Source organism: Bubalus bubalis, chromosome 4 (genome assembly GCF_019923935.1).
Source record: "Bubalus bubalis isolate 160015118507 breed Murrah chromosome 4, NDDB_SH_1, whole genome shotgun sequence".
Taxonomy (NCBI): domain Eukaryota; kingdom Metazoa; phylum Chordata; class Mammalia; order Artiodactyla; family Bovidae; genus Bubalus; species Bubalus bubalis.
This window is the reverse complement of record NC_059160.1, coordinates 160,011,496-160,037,183: the sequence shown is the minus strand read 5'-3', so window position 1 is coordinate 160,037,183 and position 25,688 is coordinate 160,011,496. Positions and strand designations below refer to the sequence as shown.

The 25,688-nt window shown below is 51.5% G+C and overlaps 1 protein-coding gene and 1 non-coding gene across 4 annotated transcripts in view; one reads left to right on the top strand and one right to left on the bottom strand.

Annotated features, from left to right (window-relative positions):
* GRID1 (glutamate ionotropic receptor delta type subunit 1) overlaps window positions 1-25,688 on the top strand; it is a 688,259-nt gene that overhangs the window by 201,221 nt on the left and 461,350 nt on the right. For 2 of the 3 annotated variants that reach the window (XM_025284871.3, XM_044942388.2), the window contains exons 4-5: window positions 8,176-8,381; window positions 13,608-13,730. In XM_025284871.3, coding sequence (XP_025140656.2) covers window positions 8,176-8,381; window positions 13,608-13,730 — 329 coding nt within the window. The remainder of the gene's footprint in view (window positions 1-8,175; window positions 8,382-13,607; window positions 13,731-25,688) is intronic. The other variant, XM_025284872.3, reaches the window with a different exon arrangement.
* On the bottom strand, window positions 1,680-1,751 carry TRNAC-GCA. Its single transcript has one exon. It is a non-coding gene; the product is annotated as a tRNA-Cys (tRNA).

The following is a 25,688-nucleotide window of genomic DNA, read 5'->3' as shown; positions in this document are numbered from 1 at the left end:
GGAGCCACTCTCTGCTCTGGCCTGTGGGCGGTGCTCAGTGAATGGTGGGGCGGAGCCACTCTCTGCTGTGGCCTGTGGGCGGTGCTCAGCGAGTGGTGGGGCGGAGCCACTCTCTGCTCTGGCCTGTGGGCGGTGCTCAGTGAATGGTGGGGCGGAGCCACTCTCTGCTCCGGCCTGTGGGCGGTGCTCAGCGAGTGGTAGGGCGGAGCCACTCTTTGCTCTGGCCTGTGGGCGGTGCTCAGCGAATGATGGGGCGGAGCCACTCTCTGCTGTGGCCTGTGGGCGGTGCTCAGCGAGTGGTGGGGCGGAGCCACTCTCTGCTCTGGCCTGTGGGCGGTGCTCAGGGAGTGGTGAGGCGGAGCCACTCTCTGCTCTGGCCTGTGGGCGGTGCTCAGTGAGTGGTAGGGCGGAGCCACTCTCTGCTGCGGGCTCAGTCTTACAAGCAGGACTGAGAGCTCCTTGAGTCCTTGAGGACAGGGCTGTCAAGTTTCCAGGTTCTGCTGTTCCCAGAGAGGCGGTCAGGAAATAGTCAAGGAAGGAGAGGGGGAGAAGGGAGTCAGGGACCACAGCTGGGCAGCTGAGTTATGGGAGGTGGGGCACCAAATGGATTCTGAGAAGAGGGAAAGGGCATCAGCTTCTGATCGAAGCCACAGCAGGCGGGTCTTTGTGATCTCTTACCTTGGAAATTGTGGGTGCTTCCTCCTCTGCAAACCCAGCCTCCGTCACACCCCGGTTCTGTAGCTATTCCATGAATGACATGAAAGGTGGCATTTTGAATTGGTGCTGGGGAGGGGAGTAAGCAATATGGGGAGAGAGGAGCCTGAGCAGAGGTCTTGGAGATGAATTTGAATTTGGGTAAACTATTTGAACCATGTATCTGGAGGCCAGATACAAAAGGAATTTTTCTAAAAAAGTCAGTAGAGTGAAAACTGTGTCTCAGCGTTGGAAAATTTGCCAAAAATCCCCAAACACTTCTAACTGTGAACTTCTGGGTATGAGGTGGCAGCCTTTATACATACATATGTATATTACAGATGGTAAAATATTCTTTATAAGTACTCTCAGTGCTTGGACATTTCTTGGAAATTGAAAATGGTATAGGAAGCAATTTGAAATGTGTCCTTTTCATTTCAATTACTTTTCAGAAAGTATTTAAAATACCCGTGACTATATGATTTTTTCCCCCCCTGAAGGAGTAGTGAGATAGTTAGAGATATAACCTTAAATTCCGGGGGGAAAAAAGCTTGCCCAATTTCAATTTCTTGTTTGCCTCCGTCGGATATAGGACAATTACATGGTTGGTGAAGTTGCCCTGGGTTTTAGCCTGGTTCTTGCTTTGGTTCAGTTTGTTCCACTGACTTGGGCTGTACGTGACTCTGTGCTAGGCATGGAGACTTGGGCTTGGACAAAGACATGAGAGAGATCTAGTTCTTGCTTCCCTGGTCCTCGAGCTTTGAAACTTGGGGGACATATGCATTCTGACTTGAGGATCTGAGATGGCCTGCAGGGAGGTATGGTTTCAAGTGGGCCTTGATGGAAGGATAGTAGTAGTGTTGGCAGCTCAGTCGTGTCTGACCCTTTGTGACGCCATGGACCACATGGCCTGCCCGGCTCCTCTGTCTGTGGAATTCTCCAGGCAAAATACTGGAGTGGGTAGCCATTCCCTTCTCCAGGGAGTCTTCCCAAGCCAGGGATTGAACCTGGGTCTCCTGCTTTGCAGGCAGATTCTTTACCATCTGAGCCACCAGGGAAGCCCGATGCAAGGGTAGGGCTCTGTAAATTTCAAACTGGGTGAATCCCAGCTGAGAGTATAAGTGCACATATGGAGTATGTATATCGGAGTGTTGTGGTGGTGTACTGGGTGTGTGTGTGTGTGTGGAGGGTGTCCAGGGAAGGGCAAAGAGCTTCTTTTTCTGGAGTTTGGGTGTGTGGTTTCTGCTGGTGGAGGCAGGTGATGGTGATACAAAAGTAAAAATTAAAAAATGTTGCTAAGACCAGAGAGTCTCTTATGTACCAGACTAAGATGTGTGGAGTTTATTTATGTTCAATAATAAAGTCTCTTGAAGGTTTATTGTTTGTTTGTGATTGATGGCTTCTTTTGAGAATATTAATTTCTGGGCAAATTTAAAGGAAATGTATTATTCATGGAAAGTTTTAGAGGAGAGCTTTATCATAAGCAGATGTGAAGTCTGCAAACATCCTGGCGGACGGCACTGGCGGGGAGGGCCACAGGGTCAGGGGGACCTCCTAGGAGGCTGTGGCTGAAGTCCCGGGGAGGAAATGATGGTGCCAGAACCTGCGAAGGGGTCATGGAGATGGGCTTGCGGTGGGATGTTTAGGAGGAGAGGAGAGCCCTTGGCCAGCCTGGGTGTCTGGTACTGATGTTCCCTGAGCCTGGCTGATGGGTGATACTAGAGGGAGGCTCAGGAATGTGGGGGTGTGAGCAAGAGGAAAGAGGAAGGAGCCAAAGGAGCCCGAGAGTGTCTGGAGGCCCAGAGAGAAGAGAGAGGGCTTCAAGGTCAGGTGGTCACAGGCTGGGTGTTCTGGAGAACCCATGGAAAATGAAGAGAGAGAAGGGCTGCTGTTGGTTGATGGCTTTCGCAAGAGCTTTAGAGCACTGTGGAGTGGGTGGTGGTAGGCAGAGAAGTGAGTGTTGGGACCTCGGCCCAGCATTCGGAAGCTGCTTCATGGAGGGGAGGAGGGATGGGGCAGGGGAGGCCTGGGGCTTGGGCACTGTGTTCACCTCCTCCCCTGCAGGTGGTGGAGACTCCGGCTTCCTTCCCTGGCGGCTCCACACTTCCAGTCCTCCCTATGCCCAATCCCCATCATGGGGCGAGCAAGGTCCTTCTTCGTTCTGGGTCCCACATGCTTCATTCTGCAGCTTTTCACGTGCTGTCTCTGGTCAGGAGTGTTCTTCCCCTGGCAGTTTCCAGGGCTGGCTCCCACCCTGACTCTGCCAGCAGTTTCCTGAACCCCAGTCTCTACTTTCTTCAGCACTCGCACCACTGTTGGAAATTACCTACTAGGCATGTTGTTTGTTTCCAGTCTGTTCTCCAGCCCCTGAAATGTAAGTCCTGTGCCAGCAGGACGACCATGGGTTCATTCGTTCTTGTGCCCCAGCCCCTAGGAGAGGGATCAACACAGAGAAAGCTCTCTGTGAATGTTGGAGGGAAGAAGGGATGAATGAATGTCAACTGGATGACTTGCATTGGATGGACTTCTGGGGACCAGGTCCCTTGAGGGTGGGCCAGTGCAGCTGAGGTCCATCCTGGGGTGCTCACATCAAATTCCTCATAGGAATGTACTTGCCCCTGTTTCCTAAACTGCTTCCTTTCTCTGGGGGAGCAGGGTGCCTCTCCCGGGAGCCTCTCTCTGTCATCCCTGTGGGTGATGACAATGTCCTTGTTCATGGTTCTTCCCCCACCCAGCCACCTTGGAGAGCTGTTAGCCATTTGCCTCCTCCTGCCCTTTCTGGGGCTGACGGGAGGCCCCTCTGGCCCCATTGTCTCCCTCTCTAGTGGAGATGGGTCTGGTTGGAGGAGCTGCACCAGTGAAGATGGGATGGGCTGGCCAGTCTGCACAAAGAGGTCCCAGTGGAAGGGCCTGGGCCAAGGTCCAGACCTCTGTAGGGGCCAGGGGGCTCCTGGGATGGTCACTCTGGTACCCTGAGAGCAGCCCCATCTCTCCAGTTATCTAACTTCTTGGGGAATTCTCCCTTTTTGGGGAGCAGCGGTGGGCAGCTGACTTTCTTGGGGGATGGGGGTAGGGTGGCGTTACAAACTCAGTCTTACAGGGAGGAAGGGACTTTTGCTGGAGAAGCAGGCCTCCTTGTCCCCATTCCTGGGGAACAGCAGTCAGGTGGCAAAGTTTACTTGTGCTTTTGACTGTCATTCTGTCCCTAGCCACCCTCCCAAGTGCAGCTGAGTACTGATTTCAGAGGCTGAGAGCTGACCTTTTCAACCTAGTGGGAGCAGGCAGCTGTAGCCAGAGGCTGTGGTCCCGTGGGAGCGCTGCCTTCAACCTGCATCACTTATTCCAGGTATGAGGAGCCAGCCACTGGCAGGGAGCTTAAACTCTCCCTGATGGCTTGGCTCCATCAGGGGCTGCCTAAACAGAAGGCGGAAACCCAGCAGCTCAGGGGTTGCAGTGCGTGAGCTCTGTGGGCTTGTGTTCTCTGTGTGTGCATGCCTCTGTGTGTACATGCCTCTGTGTGTACCTGTGGGTCCCAAGACAGTTGCCACCCCATATGGCACCTCCTATTCCCTGAGGAAATGAAGCAGTCTTGTGAGTTGAGATGGATTTTGGCAGGGGGACCTCAGGGAAGAGACTGGAGTGGACTTCTCCCCCAGCTTGTGAGAACTGGTCATGCTGGCGTGACACAGGAGGATCCTGGACCCCTACCAGACTCATGGACCTGTGGGTGCACACACAACCATGTTGGAGCCCTCATTGCACATATGCTCATGTAAAGCATGGCTCTGCAGATGTGGTCAGTCTCTGCCACTTTAAAGATTTGCAGTGGCCTGGAAAGGCACCGGAAGTGGAGTGGGAGCTGGTAGATAGTGGATCTCAGAGTACTACCTTCATGCGAGTTCCATCAACTATGCTCAGATCTGGGTCAGAGCCAAGGCTATGGGGCAGTGAGGACTGTAAGTGTCCAGGTGAAGGGATAGGGCTTCAGAAGCTACCAGTGTCCTCCCTGGACTGGCTAACACTCAGTACCCCATGTGGGGAAGCTGTGTGTTGGAGTGACTTTTTACGATACAGGCCTTGCTCTTTCAGTGAACTTTTCATAAGGCGTATTAGATACGATGCGTCTGATGAACTTGGTTTATCAGTTAGTTATTTCTGAGAAGCAGACCATCCCCGGAATTAGTGGCTTAGAACAAGTCATTTATAAATAGTCGTTTTTGTGTATTTGTGAGTGTGTGTGTTTGTATGTGTGTGTGAGTCTGTAGATCTCAGTTCAGTTCAGTCGCTCAGTTGTGTCCGACTCTTCTGGTCTCACTGGAACATCTGAATTCATGTAGCCTGGCACAGTTGCCTGGTCCACCTGACCCTTCTCCACATGTGTCTGCATCCCTCTGGAGGCTAACTGAGGGCTCTTCTCCTGGTGGTGGCAGAGTCTGAGGGTGGAAACAGAAATGCCCACTTACTCTAACGTCTGCTTGTACCAAGTAATGGCGGTCTTATGAGTCAAAGCAGGTCATGTGGTTGCGTGTAGGGGCTGGAAGGGTCTTCAAAGTGGCAGAGCAAGAAGCATGGTAATAGGGAGGCCTGAGTGCAGCTCGTCTCCTATGTTTGGACCATTGTTTACACTGCATTGGTTAAAAGACAGTTTTTCAGGCAGACCTGCACTGGAACTTTCTGAGATGACCCATCACATATGGTCTATATTTGTGCTATTCAATATGGTAACCACCATCCAGATGTGGCCATTGAGTATTTAAAATGTGGCTAGTGTGACCAAGGAACTGAATGTGTGATTTTATTTAATTTTAATGAAATTAAGTTTAAATTTAAATAGCTACAGGTGGTTAGTAACAGCCCAGATTGAGGGGGGAACATCATGGATCATTTGGGCACAAGCTGTTGCGTGCCTGGCACAGGAGGCCACTGCTGATTTGAGCGTGGGTGTTTGCTGGGTACTGAGATATTCACAAGCTTACTCTTAGCAGGCGCGAATTGTGCTGTGTGCTCAGGAGAGGGAGGGGCCAGGGTTGACACCGGCCCTGAATTGTTCAAGTTGGGGTGTTGCATTTCTGGTCCTCAAGCCATCTCTGCCCATGTGTCCTGCCATTGCCTCTGATGGGTGAAGAAGCTCTGAAGAACCTCTTCACACTTTTCTTTCTAAGGCTAAAGATCTCTAGGGTCCCAAGCAGGTTGGTGGGGACTGCATAGCCTCTCTGGGGGATCCAAGGGTTATTGACAGCCTAGAGCCTGTGTGTTGGGAGCCCCTGATGCTGGGGCAGATGTAAGCCACTGTGTGGTCCTCCACTGGTCACCTTTGCGGGGGAGTTTGGGGGCCTGATGCAGAGGGCCCATCCTGCTGCTTGGTACCCTTGAAACCCTCGTGCTTTGTCAGGCAGGCATCTCTGGGCACATGTTTGTGCTCCGGGGCCCAGGCTGATGATGGACAATGCTGGCTGAGGTCATGGCTGGGCTAGAACACATGAGCGTGAATGTCAGTCAAACATTTGCGATCTTTCGGGCTCTCATCTGGGGACTGCCGTGTCCTCTGATGGACGATTAGGAGGTCAGCTCTCTGTGGATCCCAGATGCAGGCCCCTGAGATGCAAGCAGGGGGTAGCTTCATGAACTGTGGTTCCTCACAGTCCTCTGAAAATGACAGTCAGGGACTTTCATTCCCAGCATACAGATGAAAACACTGAGGCACAAAGTAGATGGATGGTTTGCCTGGGTGTTAAGGGGCTGCTCTAGACTGTACGCATCTGAGCCTGTGGCAGGTGCTCAGACCTGTTCCAGGGCTTCCCCTCGTGACGGGAAATAGGGACCCTGTGCACCTGCCCCCCAGAACCCCAGTTATGACTCCACGATGCTGTGGCCTCCTGCCTGGCACTGCACTTGGCTTTCCATGGCCGTTCTTGTCATATCCAGCTAGGACTAGACTTACTGTTGAGCCTAACCTCTTGGCAAGATGGGCAGGGAAGAGACCACTGCTTGCATGCTGCGGCTTGCATGGTGCCTGGCACATGTAGAGTTCAAGAAAATTTGTGGAATAGGCATGAAGTGAAAGTTTGTGAAAAAAAGATTGGTTGGAAAAACAACTGGGTTGAATGAACACTGTACACTTTGAATTTGGGTGACTGGCTGGGCCAGGGTGTGCCCAGGGAAGCCTATCGACAGCCCAGGTGCTGGAGGAGGACAGTTTGTGTAATTCAGGCTGGCCCAGAGTGTCCTCTGGAGGAGGTGGCTCAGGGGCAGGGCCTGCCTTGGGAGCTGGGATACAGATATGGGCCAGATGAAGGAAACATCCCAGGCTTGAAAAAGTGGCCTATAAACTGAGACTCTGGGCTGCAAGTGACAGAAATCCAGATCAAGTTGGCTCAGGTGGGAAAGGGTATTTTTTGACTCATGAAACTGAACAGTCCAGGAGAAGCATCCTTCACAGATGGATCCAGAGCTTAAATGACATCAGCAGGACTGTACCCTACTCTCGGACCTGCTTGCTGGGTCCATTTTTGGGCAGATCACCTTTTGGAGAAGTCAGATGCTCATGCAAGGCTGCTGCTGAGAGATTTGGTCCTAATTAAAAAATGTTCAGCAGTGCTTGCCATCACAAGAGTAAGTTTTCACCAATGAGTGACATAGCTGGGCCCCAAACTCCTTCTGGAGCCCTGCTCCCTGGTGATTTATTCCAGCTCCTCATGGTCCCCTCCCGCCCTGGGCTTTCATTCTGCCCTCTTGGTGACCGCAGGGGAAACAGCAGACCTGTCTCCCAGATGCTCCACCAAAATGCCAGGATGGCGCCCAGTCCAGGACCATCCCGGACGACCTGCTCACCCCTGATCCAGTCAGGATGTGCAGTTCTCATTGGACTTGAGGGGCAGTCACTTCAGCTGGAAAAAGAGTGGATGAGGAAAGTTCATCTAGGAAAATCAAGTCCCTGGAACAAGACAGGGCCCCAGACCTCAGGGCTGGGGGGTGAGGGTACAGGGTATTCAATTATAAGATTGGGGCAGGGACCAAGATTGGAACCACATAAGGCCAGGTCAGTCAGTGGCCTTAGCTCATCACTGAGGGTCAAGGAGTCACAGCCCTGGGGAGCAGAGCCAGGTAGAGGGATTAGGGGACCAGGGTTAGGGGCCACCACCACATATAGCAACCAAGACAGAACTGCCAGGACTTTCACTCCTATTGGATGAAAAAAATAGGGAGAGAAAGGGAAATTCTCACGCAGGACACTTTTTGGCTCCAGAACCTGTTGGTGGCAGGAAGTGCTCCCTGCGGTGGGAGACACTTACCCAGGGGCTGGATGCTGGTATAGAATGTTGGCACCAAATAGATGTCTTGCATTCCTTTGTTCATTGGTCCACGGAGGCAGACTTGAGTCCTTCTGCAAGGCTTATATGGGGGGGTAGCAGTGTTAGACACCCTCCAAGTTCCCTTCCTGCTTAAAGATGGTTCTCTCCCCTCCTCTTCTCCACTGCTCAGATATCCGCGGGCTCCAAAGCTTTCTGGACCAGGCCTCGAGGCTGGGCCTTGACGTGTCTTTACAAAAGGTGGACAAGAACATTAGCCACGTGTTCACCAGCCTCTTCACCACGATGAAGACGGAGGAGCTGAACCGCTACCGAGACACGCTGCGCCGTGCCATCCTGCTGCTGAGCCCGCAGGGGGCGCACTCCTTCATCAACGAGGTAGGTGATGGGGCCTGGGGCCCCAGGAGCTCTGCCCAGGGCTCCCTGCGGGGTGACGCAGGTGGGCCGCGGGTGCTGTCTGCTCGGGCATGGCTGGAATGGATGTTGGAAGCCCTGGATGCTGGGCCCACAGCTCATACCACAAAGGGGGAGCCCCCAGCACAACTTGGCTCCCAACTGGTCCCTGACAAGTGATGCAGTGTCTGCCCAGATGCTGAGAGGCTTGGGGCAGCTAGAGGGAAGCCTGCTTATAAGTCACTGCCAGGGATTTCTGTGGCAAAGCTCAGGCCTTTGTCGCTGTTTGTTTCCTTTTAAGTTTCCTTTCTTTGTTGACAGGCATAAGCCTCTAGGGATAAAACAGATTTCCAGCTCTCTGCAGAGGTGGGCTGCTCTTCTTGGGGATGTGTTCACACCTGGAGGAGGTGTCGTTTGCTATGCTTGCACATGTGCTTACTTTTTTGGTGCCTGGGATAATCAATGCTTTATTTTCTAAACACCTCTAGGAGGGGTTAGGACCTTCTAATGAAGACAGGGCCCGCAAGTGTTTGGAAACAGACAACTAGAAAACCCTATGAGCCAATTGATTGGTGGGGCCTGGTGATCTAAAGGCAAAGAAGTGACAGTCTGGAGTTGGACTCCTGCCTCTCTGGCCTGAGTGGACTTCAGGGCCACAGGCTGGCGGCAGCAGTGGACTGAAGGAATCAGGGTACTGCCGAACGCTTCCTGTGGCTTTCTTTCTAAGCCCAGTCACTTTGTTGGCCCTCTCTGAATGTTAAATGAAGTGAATGGCAGAATTATACTAATTCCACTTGATGTCCTTTGCTTGCTTCTTCTGCTTTCCCCTCTAATTAATTATTACTCAAAATGGTACCTCATGTATCAGGAGCCAGCACGAAGCCCACTGCTGGAGAGCTTAAAATTCGGGCATGCTTAATTTCATGCAGTTGGCCGGCCGCCATGCTGCTTTGGGCTAATCAGGCCCCGGATCACTCTGGTGGTCCAGCCAGACTGTGAGGTCTGGGCGGCGGTCGGCATTTTCACCAGAACACATTTCCCTGTATGAAGTGACTTGGGCCAGTCATGGGCAGGCGAGGATTAGCAGCGCTAATGCGTTCAAGGCTTTCTCAGAACGTTCCTGCCTGTGTCCTGGCCGGTGTCTGCCCCAGGCAAGCTTTTCTCCTTGCTGAATTCCACTCTGAAGTCCACTCTCGGAGTCTTCTCTGGGCTGGCGTCTGCGAGTGGCACCAGGCTCCACCCCTCTCTCTTCTCGCCAATCCCTTGCCTCTTCTCCTTGCTTGTAAGTAGGAAAAACGTTGGTTTTGGAGGTAAGGGACTTTGGAGTCAAGTCCAGCTCCCCCCCCCGACTCTGTGTGACCCTGAGTGATTTGCTTCACCTCTGAAACTTCAGTATCTTTATCAGAAAGTAGGGATGGAGGGGGTGACGGACACAGAGCTTCTCAAGAAGCATCAGTGCTCATACACTGTTCACACTCAGCATTTCCCTTCCAGAGGAATTCAGCTCCCCACTCTCTTTCTAGGCCCTACAAGGATTTACCACAGAACCAAGATGGACCTAAAGATATCATTTCCAAGTGGTTAATTATGCAGACTCCTGCAGGGTTGGATGCACATGACTTGGCTTTGGCCGGTTGGCTTCTTGATCCCCCAGAGCTTGTTTGCAAAGCCTTTACTTTGCTGGGTGTGCAGAGCTGGGGTTGCCCGGAGAGTGGCTGCTCTTAATATTGGGCAAGAATGACAAGAAGGGAGAGATGGCAGGAGTCTGTGGGGGTTGGACAGCCCCTGGGCTTCATGGCCTCCATCTCCAGCCCCTCAGAGTCTTGGTCTCTGGTGCCATATACCTGCTGTCAAGAGGAGGGATTGCCATCATTTCCTGGGTGCCCACCACAGCCTGGCGTTCTGTGTGCCTTCTCTAAGCCTCACACTTTGAAAATGAGGCAACTGGAGCTGAAAAAGTTAAATGACTTGCTTAAAGTCACGCAAGCAGCCATCAGGGTTTAAACAGGACTCAAGTCCGGACTGACCCACCCCAAAGCCCCTGTATGCCATGTTGCTCTGTATGACTACAGGCACATCTCACCTTATGACGCTTCCCAGATATTGTGTTTTTTACCAGTTGAAGGTTTGGGGCAACCCTGTGCTGTCAGATGATAGAATCTTTTAGTTATGAAGTATCTTTTAATTAGGGTATATACATTGTGTTTTTAGACAGAATGCTATTGCAGACCATAGAATACAGTATGGTGTAAATGTAACTTTTATATATCTGGAGAAACAAAAAAATTTGTGTGACTCATTTTATTGTACTATTTGCTTTATTGGGGTGATCTGGAACTGAATCCACGCTATCTCTGAAGTCTGCCTCTATGGAAAATGCAAGCATAGAGGTTACTGTATTGGGTAAAACTCTGCTGTCCTGGTTTTAGCAGCACAGCCGAGTGCTGTGGGAAGGTATAATTCAGTTGCCTCTGTCGGGGGTCTGGTGGAAGTTTTTAGGGTGCTTATGCTCAAAGAATTTTAGTGTATCTACTAAGCATGGTAGAGGAAGGACTCTGGACTGTGGAGGTGAACGTGGCCTGAATGGCTGGCTAGCTTAGCAGGTCCCTTAAGAGAGACTTGATGATGCCAATCCTGGAACAAAACCTCTATTCACTGCTCCCAGGCATTGCTTGGGCTTTTCAAGCAGAGTAACCCAGCCTCTTCTTTGTGATGACAAGGACAGAGGATGTTCACAAGGGTGTCCCACTGCCAGGACATGTCCTGAATTTTACAAAAGATAAGACGTTGGTGTGGGGAAGTAAATGGCCTGACCACCCTCACATTGTTGATGACGTGTTGATATCAACAGTCAGGGGTGGGCCAGTTACAGTGGGGGTGGGTGATGTGGCCCTCCCAGCTGTAAGTCCTTCCCTTCCCCTGCTCAAAGAGCCTGGCTGATGGGAGTAAGGGAGGACAGGGTCCTGCTTGACTCTTTCACATTTTGCTACATGTGAACCTGTCGGGTGGACTGGCATTTTCATGGTCGCAAATGTCAAATTCTATATGACGTGGAAATGGCTGTCTGGGGCCTGCCAGGCTGTTCGTATGCTATGCTGGGAGCCACTTCCCTGTCCAGCATCCAGGCACACTCGGTCCCTGCAAGGGTTGGCCTGGGAGCCCATGCACTGCTGGAGCACCTGTGGCCCCACTCGCTAGGGGCTACCGTGACCAGGCTTTGTGAGCTTGGAGAATCTAGCCTTGACGGCGGGTGAGTCAAGTGAAGTGCTATAGGCCAAGGCACTGGAGTCCGCTTGTGGGGCCCTGTGGGCTCCTATAACAGGCCCTATCCCTGATGGCTTGAATCTGTCTGCAGTGCAGGAGATGGGAGACATGGGTTGGATCCCTGGGTCAGGAAGATTCCCTGAAGGAGGGCATGGCAACCCACTCAAGTATGCGCCTGAAAAATCCCATGGACAGAGGAGCCTGGTGGGGTGCAGTCCTTGGGGCCGGGCCACGAAGAGTCAGACGTGACTAGGCACACACACATCTCAAGTTTCCCTCAGCTTTTATCTCTCAGCGCTGTGGCCACATTTCCTCCTCTGAGATCTCTCTTTTTTTTTTTTTAAATCACAGTCTTAACTCCCCTTAACTCCCCTTAAAGGCTCCCCTTGGGGAGACTGGGCTCAGAGGTGACAGAACTCTGGCCTCCCGGTTCCAGACCTGGAGACCCCTGTGAGGCTGCCCTGGGTGGGCAGTAAGGACACAGGCCATGGAGGGGAGCTTTCTGTGGGGTCAGCACTGGGGCTCCCTTAGTGAGCAGAGGTGGCACCTCCCAGTCATCCCTAATTGGGACTGAGTTGGACTCATTGTGAGCCTCAGTTCTTCTCTGGACCATTGCCTGCTACGCAGGAATCCTGGAGGACGGTGACAGCAATCTCTGATGCTACACTCGATGTAACCTGTCAGCCCGAAGCGCCAGCCAGGGAAGGCTGTGGAAGTCCTGAAGTAATCAAGGGGACAGCTGCTGAGAGGGGGAGGGCAGGGGTCTCGTTCCTGGCCACCGGAGCCCTCCCCTCTGCTCAGAAGTTCCTTATCTCTCTCTCTCTCTGTTTCACAAACAGATGAAATATTTTAATAGCTTTCATTTAATTCATTTGTGAAATCCCCCCAAACTGGTATTTTGATTAGAGTTGCTTTGGATTTATAGATTAATTTTGGGAGAAAGAGTAACTTTACAATACTTCTTATTCAGTAACATGTATTTCTTCGTTTTTTTAAAAGCTTTCAGTGAGCTTTTGCAGTTTAAGTTCAATTTGTGTACTTATTAAAATATATGTTTTGCAGTGCAAAATGTTTGAAAACGGCTGGAATAAGGAGTTAATTAGGAGTTAAAAGAGCACATTTAGTATATATACAAAGGAGTAATAATTCCATGATCCTGGACTTATTCATTTTTTGTATATTGCTTTCTTTCTGCTGCAGGCTTATGTTTAGGAAAGGAGCTCCTTCTTTAATTTGTCTAGCATTTAATGAGTCTGAGTGCTGGGCCGAGTTCTGTGTGTGTGTTAGTCACTCAGTCGTGTCAGACTCTTTGCAACCCCATGGATTGTGGCCCGCCAGGCTCTTCTGTCCATGGAATTCTGCAGGCAAGAATACTGGAATTGGTTAACATTTCTTTCTCCAGGCCAGGTTCTGCGGTGGGTACTAAAGCTACTGTCTCTGCTCTCAGGGGTCCCCCAGCTTGGTGGGGAGGACAGAGGTGTTAACAGCCCCCTTCACCTATAAAAAGCAGAGGTGTGGACCAGGTTCTGTGAGAGCTCTGAGGTTGGAGCTATGCCCTCTGGTCCAGGAGAGGTGGAGTGGTCAGGGGGCCAGGGCCTCCCTGGAGTGAGGGACACTGGGTCTGGATCTCTAGGAATGAAATCTCATCAGCTTCATGGTCAAGGTGAGGCTGGAGACAGGGCTCTGGAGAGCCCCAGTGTCTTCAGGGTCGCACGTGTGGTGTGGTTGCAGCAGCGGGTGTGTTGGGCAGGGAGTGGTGAGGCTGAGGCTGAGAAGGCAACAGGAAGGGGCTCCCTAGTCCAGGGGTGGGAGATCCGAACTTCAGGACTGCTTTGTTCTTGGGGTCCTTTCCAGGGTTTTCAAGATCAGTGGTCTATAGTGGCCTCTATAAACTTAGCCCCTGTTCTGTTGGGAGATGTGAATGTCTTACTGTTGTTTCTTCTCCAGGTTAGGTTTGATGCAGAGCACTCCAGTCCACAATCCATTTTGGCCCTGGGCTTCATCTCATCTTCTTGGAGGAGATTCTATCCATCCATGTGTCCATGTGTCCACCCACCTGTCCATGCATCCGTGAGTGCTTCCATCCATCTGTGCGTCTATCCACACAGTCATCCATCCATCCAGTGCAGACTGGGTGTCTGCTATGGACCAGGAACCGTATCAAGTACTAGCTGGAAACGCGGTGATGGTGCCTTTTCCTGGAGACCTGCCTTGGCATCACACGCTGTGGCTACACTGTGGCAGCGGTCCTGCTGGGCAGTGCGCTGGTGACCGAGAGGGGGCGCCTCAGGGCCCTCCTCCACCAGGGCCTCCTCTGGGTGTGCGTGGGACTCCAGGACTTTGTCCTTCCCCCTCTCATCCACCGTTTCTCCGCTTCTGTTTGTAACTGTACAGGGCTCCCTCTTTCCTTTTGTATCCTCTTTCTTTCTCTCTTCTCCCTCCCCATCTCTTTTGTTTTACTGGGAAAAGTAGAAAAATTAAGCTCTCGCAAGCATTTATGGAGAAGAATTGCCAGTGCTTGCTCACAGTTCATGAGGCAGGCACTGTCCACGCCCTGCCGTCCACGCACCGTCCAGCTCCGTGGGGCCTCTTCCTCCCACTAGAATGTGACCTCCTCAAGGGCAGGGACTGAATGTGTCCACTGTTTTATCTTCCAAGAGCAGCACAGGTCTTGGCCCACAGTGGCTGTTGAGGGAATGAATGAATGGATATTTTATATTTCTTACCTTCAGTGGAAAGCTGTGTTTTTTCTGTATGTGCCTCAGTTGCCTGTTTTGGGCTGCTCCTCAAGTCCTTGGCCAGCTCATCTGCAAGGGCTTTGATCTTAAAACTTCTGCTTTTGGGAAGGCTTAAGTTTGCTTCAGAACCCTGCCTTGGCCTGGTCTTGGTTCCTTGGTCAGCGAATGGGGTAGACTGTACCTGTGGGTGGCATGTGGTACCCCAGGAGAGTGGTGTGCAGGGAGGCGAGTGGATCAGGAGAGGCCTGGCAATAAGTAACAGTGCAGACAGATTGGACGACTGGACACACACACACACATACACGGACACAGGCTGTCAGAGTGATACTAGTCAAGCAGCCACATACACTGGTACGAGCAGACCATCAGAATAACTAGCACAGTGCAAGAGGCACTGACCTGTGCACACACGCAAGCACACACACACATACACACACACACACACACACACACACACACACACATCCTGAGAGGCATTGCTGGTGGCAGAGCAGTCTGCGGAAGGCATTGAAATGCTGGGAGATAAACAGTTGCACTCAGGGATGGCTGCAGCTGATGGCATTTGCCTTTGCTGTTAGCATGATCTCTGTAGTCTCCTTCTGCAGCGAGAAGGATGGGAGAAAGGACAGCGAGGGGAATAGCCTGTTGGTGGGACAGCTCCCCGTGGCTCTGGGAGTGGCGATTGTCTTCCTCCCAGGCTGGGAGGAGGAGGTGAACGTGAAGGGACAAAGGTGGACAGCACCATTTCCGACATCCCTCCCCACCCTCCACAGGACTGGCTTCCCAGGCAGCGAGTGTGGCTGGAGGCCAATTTAATCTTTACTAGGAGCACAGTCTAGCTGGGAAAGATTGAAGGCAGGAAGAGAAGGGGACACAGAGGATAAGATGGTTGGATGGCATCCCTGACTCGATGGACATAAGTTTGAGCAAGCTCTGGGAGTTGGTGATGGACAGGGAAGCCTGGTGTGCTACACTCGGACGTGACTGAGTGACTGAACTGAGAAGCACAGTCAGGGTTAATGCCTGGCTTCAAATCAATTGCTTCTCTGAGTTTGCTGCAGTGAGTGAGTTCTCTCCCACAATTTGAATATAAAGATGGCACTTTTTAATACATTCATAGCAAAGGTAAATTAAATAATCGCAGCGTTCTGTTGTCCCACATGATATATGCAAATATTTCTCACTCCAACATGGTAAATCTTCAGCAGATGACTTTATCACTCAGAGCTAGGATAATTCTGTGCCATTTAAGTATCATTTATCAGGATGTTTAAAATTACTAATTAATTATAGAAGATTAATTTTTAAATGTGGCCCCACATTTGCATTTAATTATATCCCACTGTTTACGGATTTTAAAGCCTTCATACTGTAGCAAAAGTGCAATGAGTCTGAGAAATTCCCTTTTTTTTTTTTCTTAGAAATTCTTAGAAATGAGCTCAGGAGGAAGAGAGATTTGGTAGAGATATTCTGGCAGGTTTGGAGCTCAGTGATGTTCAAAACAGCTGGAACTCTTGGCTTGGCCAAGACAGGGAAGGGCAGAGAGCTGTGCCACCAGGGCCTGTGTCCTGGCCACTGTCCCCTTCCTTCTCTGTCCCCGCACTCCTCTCGTCCTTCCTAAGCCTGTGCATACTGGGAAAGCTGTCCTGGGCCTGCAGCATCCTGGGCACCCTTGCATGGCCGCCCCCTGCCCCCCACCACCATGCTGGGAGCCTTTTTGTAGCTCTCTTCTCAGGAGACCTAGGAGCACAGGAGCACAGGAGCGCAGACACATTCATTTCTCTTAACGGCCTTTTCGGGCCCATGAATGATGATTTTCAAAGGCATGCACGCAGGGTGCACTCCTCAGCCCTGGCTTCTGTTCCAAGCAAATAATCTCTAGATGCTCAGTTACCCAGTGGACAGAGTAAACACAGTCTTAACGTTCAGCCCAAGCAGGAGCACCTGAGTAAGAGACTGTTTTGAAAGAATTTAATGTTTGGTTTTTAAATTTCAAAGGGCCATCCAAACCCTCATCCAGGGAAATGCTTGAATGATGCTGGACATTCTGGAGTTTGTTTTCTGTTTGAGTGCTGTTTCTATTTCAAGTTATATGTTGAATCCGCCACCCCATTCCCGATACTCAGGGAGGCCTTTCTCAGCTGTCTGTTCCTTCCTGGGTTGAAGAGAGGGATCTCAAATCTGAAGGGTGGGGCTGGAGACACCTGGTGTTCTTTTCTTCCTTTGTGGGCCATTACACAGCCAGTCAAGTGTCTGTTCCTCCCTGCAGGAGTCTCTGTGGCTTATTAGCAGGTAGCCCTTGGGACTTGGGAGGTGACAGGCCTGAGAAATAGGCGTTTACTAAGGGAAGCAGCCTGAAGCCGTGGAATGACTCAATTACCCTTTCTGCTTCGGGAGGCCCCAGGGTGCTGAGCCTGGGGAGGCCTCCCCTGAGGTGGTGAGTCAGCCCTTTGTTGGCTGAACATCTGGGTGGGGAGCCCAGTGGGGAAGAGGCAGCATTTCCTCAGCACTGCGGGAAGCCAGAGGAAGACTGGGATTTTAGAGAGGCAGAGTTGCGGCGAGGTGACTCCATGGGGTTCATCTCAGAGACGCTGTCTACGCTGTGTAGCCCACATCTGGTGCCATCTTCTCCGTGCCACCCTATGGAGCCCTCGCTTGGTGCCATTAGGAACTCGGTCTTGGTCATCTGCTCTTTTGTGCTCAAGCTGCCAGTCGGCTTGGAGAAGAGAAGGCCTCTCTATCAGTTAGCCGGTGCAGCGTAACAAACCAGCCCCCAGCTCAGCGTCTTGAAACAATAATGCTCATGCTCACGAGTTTCCTGGTCAGCAGACCAGGGTCAGACACGACTGATTTTGTCTGGGCTTGCTTGTGCATCTGTGGTCAGCTGGCTGTTCAGCTGGGGCTGGTGGGTTGGCTGGCTGTGAGTTGTGGTAGTCTGGCACCAGGCTCTGGGTCTCTCATCACCAGTTGCTAGCCCACACTTATTTACAGGGCACCAGCAGAGTTTCAAGAGAGCGAATGTGGGTGTTTGGGGCTGCTAGAGGTCTAGGTTCAGACCTGGCACATCATGGTTTCTGCCAAGATCTCTTGGCCAAAGCAAGCCAGCAGGTCAGCCTGGATTTAAGGGCCAGGGCAGGGAGCCTTGGGGAAAACTCTTGGGGGAACTGCAAGGCCATGTTGCAAAGGGAGCGGACACAGTAGAGGAAGGCGAGTTGGGGCCAATTTGCAGTCTGAGGCCATTCCCACCCGGGCTGCCCAGGAGGCAGGTCTGTGTGACAGGGGCCATGTGCCTCCTTCCTCTAACTTTGTTTTGATCTTGCTCGACTTTGGGGTCAGGGTGGAGAGGCAGAGGGTGTGGAACCATGGGAGAAATTAAAAAAAGAACCTTTATCAAGCTTGCTTATGTGGACCCATGAGCTCACCTAATCTTCTCAGCAATGCTGGAGAGGAAGGGTTGTCACTGTGCTCTGGAGCCCGGGGAGTTAGGGATTTTCTTGTGCTCCCACAGATAGAGTGACAGAGCTGGGATGGGAATTCAGAGCTCCTTGACTCACAGCCTAGCTCTTTTCTGCTATATGCCACTGGGAGAGGGAGGAGACTTGCTGCCTCTGACAGGTCAAAGGGAAGTCCATTCTCCTCCTAGAATATGTCCAATGGTGGACTCGATGATAATCACCATTGACGAGCAGGTAGGCTAGGGTTCCAGAAGTGGACTGGATAGCCTCTGAGAGTCATCTGGGGAATGAGGGCTCCCTCCCTCCCCATCATGGTCCTGTCTCTGCCCATACACCTGCTGAGAGTGTGAGGGGTTGGACAGGCCGCCTCTGCCTCTCTCCTTGGCAACAGGAAGAGTGTCTTCCTAGAGACCCTCTGGTCACCAGACAGCCTGAGGGCGTTTGACCTAACCCTTCTGTAGTGTGGTTAGTGGGACAAAGAAGAGCTCTGCAAGCAGACTTGGTCCAGCGTCTGTCCCATTTCCTGTCCCGGCATCTTTCTGAGCTCTGCTTACCTATCTGTGCAAAGGAGTTAATGATACTTGACTCACCAAGTTACTCCAGGGGTTAAGCATGGGGAACATTCTGGGATGTAGATCTCCACTTTTCCTCTTTCACAGGGTCTAGCACACGGGTGGCCACCAGGAGGTGTCCAGTAACTAGTGTGTCATTGGGGAGATGGACAAGTCTGAGGAGATGTAAAGCTATGAGGCACTGAGGGCGCTGAGAAAAACAAAATCTTCTGTGACTCTGGGCAAGGTCAGCATTCCAAATTTTGAAATGCGCTGGTGGTTGACATCAGACCTGCTGCTGGGTCAGTTGATCGAAGGAGAGGCGTGGGCATGGTTGATGGGCCATTAATAGGTGTGCCTCATACTCATTTCTCAGCTCTTTTCTGTACAAGGCGGCATGGTGTCCGCCTTCCTCTGGCGTGTTACCCACATGTCTTCAGTATCTGCGTCCATGAATGATGTCAGGGAGAAAGCAAAGAACCAGGTTTGTGGTCCATGGTTAGAGACATGGAGATTAGGGGGAATGGAGATGCTGGGGGAGATGAATGTGAAGGTGTGAGGGAAAAGAACTAGATACAAGCAGGACATTGAAGGAAATGTTTACTAGGAGATAACTGTGTGCGTCCCTCAGCCCCATACATAAAGCCTCGACACATAGGCAGGCAGGGAGGGAAGGCTTTGGGTTCCTACCCTATGAGATTCAGGGCTAGAAGCACTTTAATTTCAGTAACAAGAGCCAGGTCAGAAGACCTGAAGGTCAGCCCCCTTTTTTCCTCTTCCCTCCATCCCCAATCTAGTCCCCTCTTCTTGGAGGCTTTTAGATCCTCATCTGGAGACATGATGGTGCGTCTTCAGGGACTAAGGCTTCTAATAGCACAGAAGAAGGCGCATTGCCTTTGGAGCAAGTAGACACACAGTGAGATCCCAGCTCAAAGTTGATGTCATCCTTTTGAGCTGTTCACTGGTGTGTTAACTGGGGTAGTAATACCTTCCCCGTGTCTTTGGATGGTGTTTGGCTGAGACTGTAGAACCAACCTGGGCCACAGGGGTCAAGGGCAGAAGTGTCAGTGGCTCAGAGGAGCAGTGCTATGACCAGCCTTCCAGAAGGATGCCTCCTCGTTCCCTCCACATCAGGATGCAAAGCTCTGGAAGCTGCGTGAGGAAGACCTGATGCAGGATACATCCAGAGATGATGGCGAATGGGGCTACCAGAGAGTGATAAAGCCCTCAGAGTCCTCAGCCAGCTCAGCTGGAATTGAGGACTGGATGCTTCTCCCAGTTCTTGGCTAGAGAGAACTTTGGCGTCCATGGGGGTGTGGAGGAGGAGAGGATACCTCAGTGCTCCTGATGGGTCTGATCCTGCCCAGGAGCAGGGCGGGAGCATACGGGGCACCTCCTATCTGGGCTCTTGCTGGCGCATCCCAGACTCATAGCCCTCGTGGCTTCTCAGGACTGCTGGTTGCTGGGCTGGTGGAAGTAGGGAGAGCTTCTGGTGCTTTCTACTCTTTGGATGAGAGGGATTCCTTCAGCAGCCTGTCAGGGGGCCAGCCACCACCAAGATACCATGGGCCCTTTCCCACAAAGGGTGGCCAAGTGGGTGCTTTGGGGGAGAAGGATATAGGCCCTGCCCCCAAAGAGTGGCCAAGCTTAACTGGAGAGAAAATTCACACTCCGAAAGAGATATGAGCAAGAGAATGGGTACCCACCTGTGAGACCCCGACTATAGATAGCACCATGCCTACAGCATGTGGGGAAGGGGGCTGTGTCCGCTCCTTCCTTGTGGCTCTGCAGTAGTCAAATGGGTCCATCCAACTCAGGCAACCACAGGAACCACTCCTGGATAATGCTGTCACATGTTGCTTTCCAAAGGCTGCACCCTGCATCTGGTCTTCCTTACACGGCTCCTGGAGCTTTGCATCCTGATGTGGAGGGAATGAGGAGCCATCCTTCTGGAAGGCTGGTCATAGCACTGCTCCTCTGAGTGACTGACACTTCCACCCTTGACCCCAATAGCCCAGGTTGGTCCTACAATCTCAGCCAAATACCATCCAAAGAACCGCTAAAGTCGTTGTTTGGAATGCCGGCCAGGTATAACACAAATCACAAACCTGAATGCCCACGACATCTAGGCAGGGCTAGCTAAGCATAGAGCAGGTGGACTGTGAGCAGAGCAGAGAGTATAGTGCCTGTGGGCACCTCTTTCCCTGGAAGGGATGTTCAGGCTCCAATAAGGTTCCGAAGTGAAGGTCCGGTGCAGCTACTGATTTCTGTGGCTCAAGAGGAGGCAGAAATCTGGACTTTACTGTGAAATCTCTTAATTCTTAAACATAGGCAACTAATTACTAAATTTTTAAGCTCTCTGTTGGCCAACTCTGCCTGTGGCAGGGCTGATAAGACTTGCAGACTGCTGAGTGGCAATGTCTGACTTGCTTATATACTGTCAACTTCAGCGTATTAAAATATGGGCATGGAGTGAACTGAGCCCACTCTCCTTTCCCTGTACTTTCTCACCAGGAATCGACAATCATCCTTAGCACAGTGTTTCTGAGTTCCTATTTCCCCCCTGGATCCTCAAGGTACCCCACTTTCTGTGCGTCTGTTATTCTTCTTGCCTTTGCTGCTTGGTGCCATGTTTTGCTGACTGGCCTTAGGATCCTTCTTTGTATTTGCAGGAAGTCCTTGGGTTTATTATCCATCATTTTTCAAAGTCCACATTAAATGCTAATTAAGTGTATGGAGGTCAATTCTTTGGATAGAGGTTCGTGGTATTGGTTTGGCTCCTAACATCACTCCATAGGACTGGTGCTAGTTGCTTATCCCAGAGCTGGCAGCGTCCTGTTTGTGGGCCTGGTCGCTCTCCAGGGCTCCGGGCGTTCCTGAATGTGATACTGGGAACTGGTCAATTTCTTCAAAGCCTGGCTAATGTACTTGGTGACTCTCTGAGCTCCTACTCTGCACAGTCCTATCTGAGCACTGGGAGGGAACTGAGAGGTGAGGTTGGTCGCTTCCTGCAGGTGAGACATGGTTTAGAGAAACCTGAAAAGTGGGCCTATAGCTCAGGGCAGTAAAAGCATGAGCTCTGCTTAGGCCAGGCTCCCCTGGGCCGCTGCGCCCTCTGTGACTCTAGCTCCTCTTCAGGTAACAGTGTGCTTTTCTTGAAATGGATTAAATGTCAATCGAACAGCTAATATGCATCGGGCTCTTCTAGATACTGGGGTTACAGAAGGACTGAGACACACATGGTCTCTGACTTCAAAGAGTTGCCATTCTAGTGGAGGCAGTGGGAAGACACTGAAAAAAAATCAATGAATAACCCGAAGTAATTTGTTAGTGATAACCTCCCTGAAGAAAGATAAGGCAAGGTAAAAAGAGAGTGGTTTGCTGGGACACTATTTTAGTTGCCCTGATCAGAGCTGATGCTTCCAAGGAGGACGGTAAGGATGTGACGGAAGCCATTAAGCAAGATCTGACTGAAGAGCAATTTCAGCAGTTGGAAAGCAAGTGCAAAGGTCCTGGGGCTGGAATGAGCTTGGCACACACTGGGGATCAGTGAGGAGGAGGGTGTGCCTGGACCAGGGTGAGCCAAGTGAGGGTTGGGCGGTGGGAGGTGGATGTGGGAAGGGGTCCAGGATCCGAGCACACAGTGGCCTTTGGAACCACTCAGAGGGCACTGGAGCTGGCATGAGGCTCCTTGTATGGGCCCTTGGTGTGGGAATTAGACAGGCCCCTGCTTCATGTCTTAGCAAGCAAATTCACAAGCGTGAGTGTAGCCTTCTGGCAGCCACCATATCCGCTTCCTGCAAGGAACAAGTAATCAGCCTAAAGAGCTTTGCATTTTATTAATGTGTGTGCATATGGGCCTGCCTTGCTGCTCCAAGGACTCTCCTTCTGGAAAGGCTGAGAGGACATGCTCTTTGCAGAAACATCTTTCCTCTGTCCTTCAGCAGGGAATTCAAACCCAACCACGGCTAACCTTTCCTCAGTCACCTGATGAGAGTCAGGCAGGACCACTCCTGAGCCCCTGCAGGCCTCTCCCCTGTCGGCCCCTGCTTGTTTGCACTTGTGCCAATACGCGCACAGATTTGGACTCCTGTTGTATGTTGTGTGCATGTGTGTGTGGCGGGGTGGGTGGAGGGCAGTGTGCTCTTGGGTCCTTCCTTTGTCCGCCTGCCTCCCCCATCCCACTTCCGCTGGATTCTCCATGTATTCAAACCCCATGGGGTCAGTCCAATCAGGAGATGAGGCTATACTCTAGGCAGAATGGGAAGCCTCAGAGACAAATAAAAAGTGGGGAAAAATACTTTTTCTATGTAATGAGGGACACTGTTTGCACATTTAATTCAGTGACCAATTAAAAAAAAATTTATGACCTTTTCTTTCTTTGAGGGGAGTTGTCCTTTCAAGTCTGGCTAGTTTTAGCTTCCAAAAGGAGGGAAGCAGTGGAATAAGCTAGCCTGGCACAGAGGGGCTCCAGAGCCAGGAAGACGATGAACGGGGAATTTTGCCCTGGAGATGTGTGTCCCCTTCTAGTTGTTCGGTGTCTCTTCCTATGAGGATGGAACCAGGCCCAGAATGGCTGCCTGTCCCAGGGAAGGCAGAGCAAACACACCCTGGGTTCATTAATCCCTCTCAGTGAATGTACAGGGAATGACCCCGCTTCTTCAACATGGTCAGACAGAGGGGCCTTTCCCAGTGGCAGGTATGACCCCCCTCCAGGTTGGGACACAGTGGGGACATGAGAAAGAACAAGGGCTTGGGACTTACACAGCTGGACTCACTCTTTTTTAAAAATTATTTTAATTGGAGGCTGATTACTTTACAATATTGTGGTGGTTTTTGCCATACATTGACATGAATCAGCCACAGGTGTACATGTGTCCCCCATCCTGAACCCACCCTTCCACCTCCCTCCCCACCCCATCCCTCTGCTGCTGCTGCTGCTAAGTTGCTTCAGTCGTGTCCAACTCTGTGTGACCCCAGAGACGGCAGCCCACCAGGCTCCCCCGTCCCTGGGATTCTCCAGGCAAGAACACTGGAGTGGGTTGCCATTTCCTTCTCCAATGCATGAAAGTGAAAAGTGAAAGTGAAGTCGCTCAGTCATGTCCAACACATAGCGACCCCATGGACTGCAGCCTACCAGGCTCCTAAGTCCATGGGATTTTCCAGGCAAGAGTACTGGAGTGGGGTGCCATTGCCTTCTCCTGCATCCGTCTGGGTTGTCTCATATCTGTAAAGTGAAAGTGAAAGCTGCTGAATCGTATCCGACTCTTTGCGACCCCATGGACTATACAGTTCATGGAATTCTCCAGGCCAGAATACTAGAGTGGCTAGCTGTTCCCTTCTCCAGAGGATCTTCCCAATCCAGGGATAAAACCCAGGTATCCCACATTGCAGGTAGATTCTTTACCAGCTGAGCCACCAGGGGAAGCCCTTTAAATCTGGGGTCACTGGTAAAATAGGGAATTAATTCCTACCCACCCCTAGAGCTTGATGAAGTTTAAATGAGACAATGTGTGGGAAGCGCCCCGTGTTCCCTGGCCTAGGGCAGGTGATTAGTAAGTGACGTCCCCCTGCCCCTTCCACGACACAGGGTCCCTGAGGTCGGACATTCTGCCCAGAGCCAGGCTGTTGTCACCACTCCCATTTTCCAGATGCAGAGACTGAGGCACTGCAGGGTTACATTCGGGGGGTCTGGGTTTTCCAGTGGAAATTTTCTAAAGCAATTCAGGGTGAGGAGCCATGGGGTGGGCTTGAGGGAAGAGGAGCCAGGGCAGTTGAAGTGTGCATGGCCTTTGGAGTTAGTGCATCTGGGGTTAGAAGCCCAGCACTGGCTTTATGGGCGGTGGCTTGAGCAAGTTGCACCTTTGTCTTCTCATTTTTAAGATGGAGAGGGCCGTGGGAGAGCACCATGAGAAAGTGACGCGAGTTTGACTAGAGAGGGCATTTGCAGTTCTTAGGATGGGCCCTGGTGTGTAGCGAGCGCTCCATAAATGTCCCCGGCAGTACTGTGGTGATGCTCCTGCCGACAGTGGTTATGGGGATGATAATGATGGTGATTTTGAAGGCGGTGGCGATGGTGGGGGTGATGAGGGTGAGTATGAAGGCAGTAACGCTGATGTCGGCGCGGTTTGTGCTTCCCGTCAGACCTATAGCCTGTGGTACCGCCTTTATCTTCCTTGGAGACATGAAGTCTCAGCTCAGTCACAGAGTCCTCAAAGGTGCTTTTTAAAAAAAAAATTATTATTACATTTCTAATTAGTGGGTGGGAGTAAGGTATGGGCAAGGAATCCTTCCTTCGTGGGGTTAATGGGGCCTGGGAATTCCAGGCCTTGAGACTGTGGGGTGTGAATAAATGTTTCAGGGAGATGTTTGAGCAGAAGCACCAGTACATTGGAACGTCCTTCTCTGTTCCCTGGTGGGACCGGCACCACCGTGAGAAGTGGAAGTTGATTTTGGCTGCTGCCATGAACTATTCCGGAGAAGGCAATGGCAACCCACTCCAGTACTCTTGCCTGGCAAATCCCATGGACAGAGGAGCCTGGTGGGCTGCAGTCCATGGGGTCGCACAGAGTTGGACACGACTGAGCGACTGAGCAGCAGCAGCAGCAGCGTGAACTGTTCACCACTGTGGCTCTGATGTTGGCTCTTTGTTCTGGTTATCTGTTGCTGTGTGACGGACCATCCCCAAACTAAGTGGCTTAAAACAAAAATCATGTTATTATCTCTCATGTTTTCCTTGGGTCAGAAATTTGGTAAGGGCTCAGCTGGACGATTTTGAATTGAAGTCTGTCCTGCTATTCCAATCAGACAGTGGCTGTGTCAGACACGGGGCAGCGAGGGGAAGGAGAAGCTGGAGGCTGGCAAGGCGCCTCTCCTTCTTCACGTGGACCCTCTGAATACACTAGCTTGAGCTTCCTCACGACATGGTGGCCTTAGGGTAGCAGAATTTCTTCTGCGGCAGCTCAGGGCTCTAGCATAAGTGTTCTGGCAAGCCAGGAGGGAGCCAGGAGGCGAGTCCTGGCTGGTTCTAGGGAGAGAGCAGGGCCAGGGTGGGCCCCTGCATCCTGTTTTTGGCTTTTGTGACCTGAACATTCATGGTCCTGGCATTTGAGATTAGCCTGAAGGCAACTGATGGGAAACAATGTTTCTTTTATCAAGGCACAGAATGTAATCAGTCTAAGGGTAGAGCTATAGCCAGGCTTGTGAGTGGCTGAAGGAGAGGGCCTGACTAGGGGTGGAGGTCCAAGGTGGGGCCTTCTTGGTCCACAAGACCTGCAGCATCCC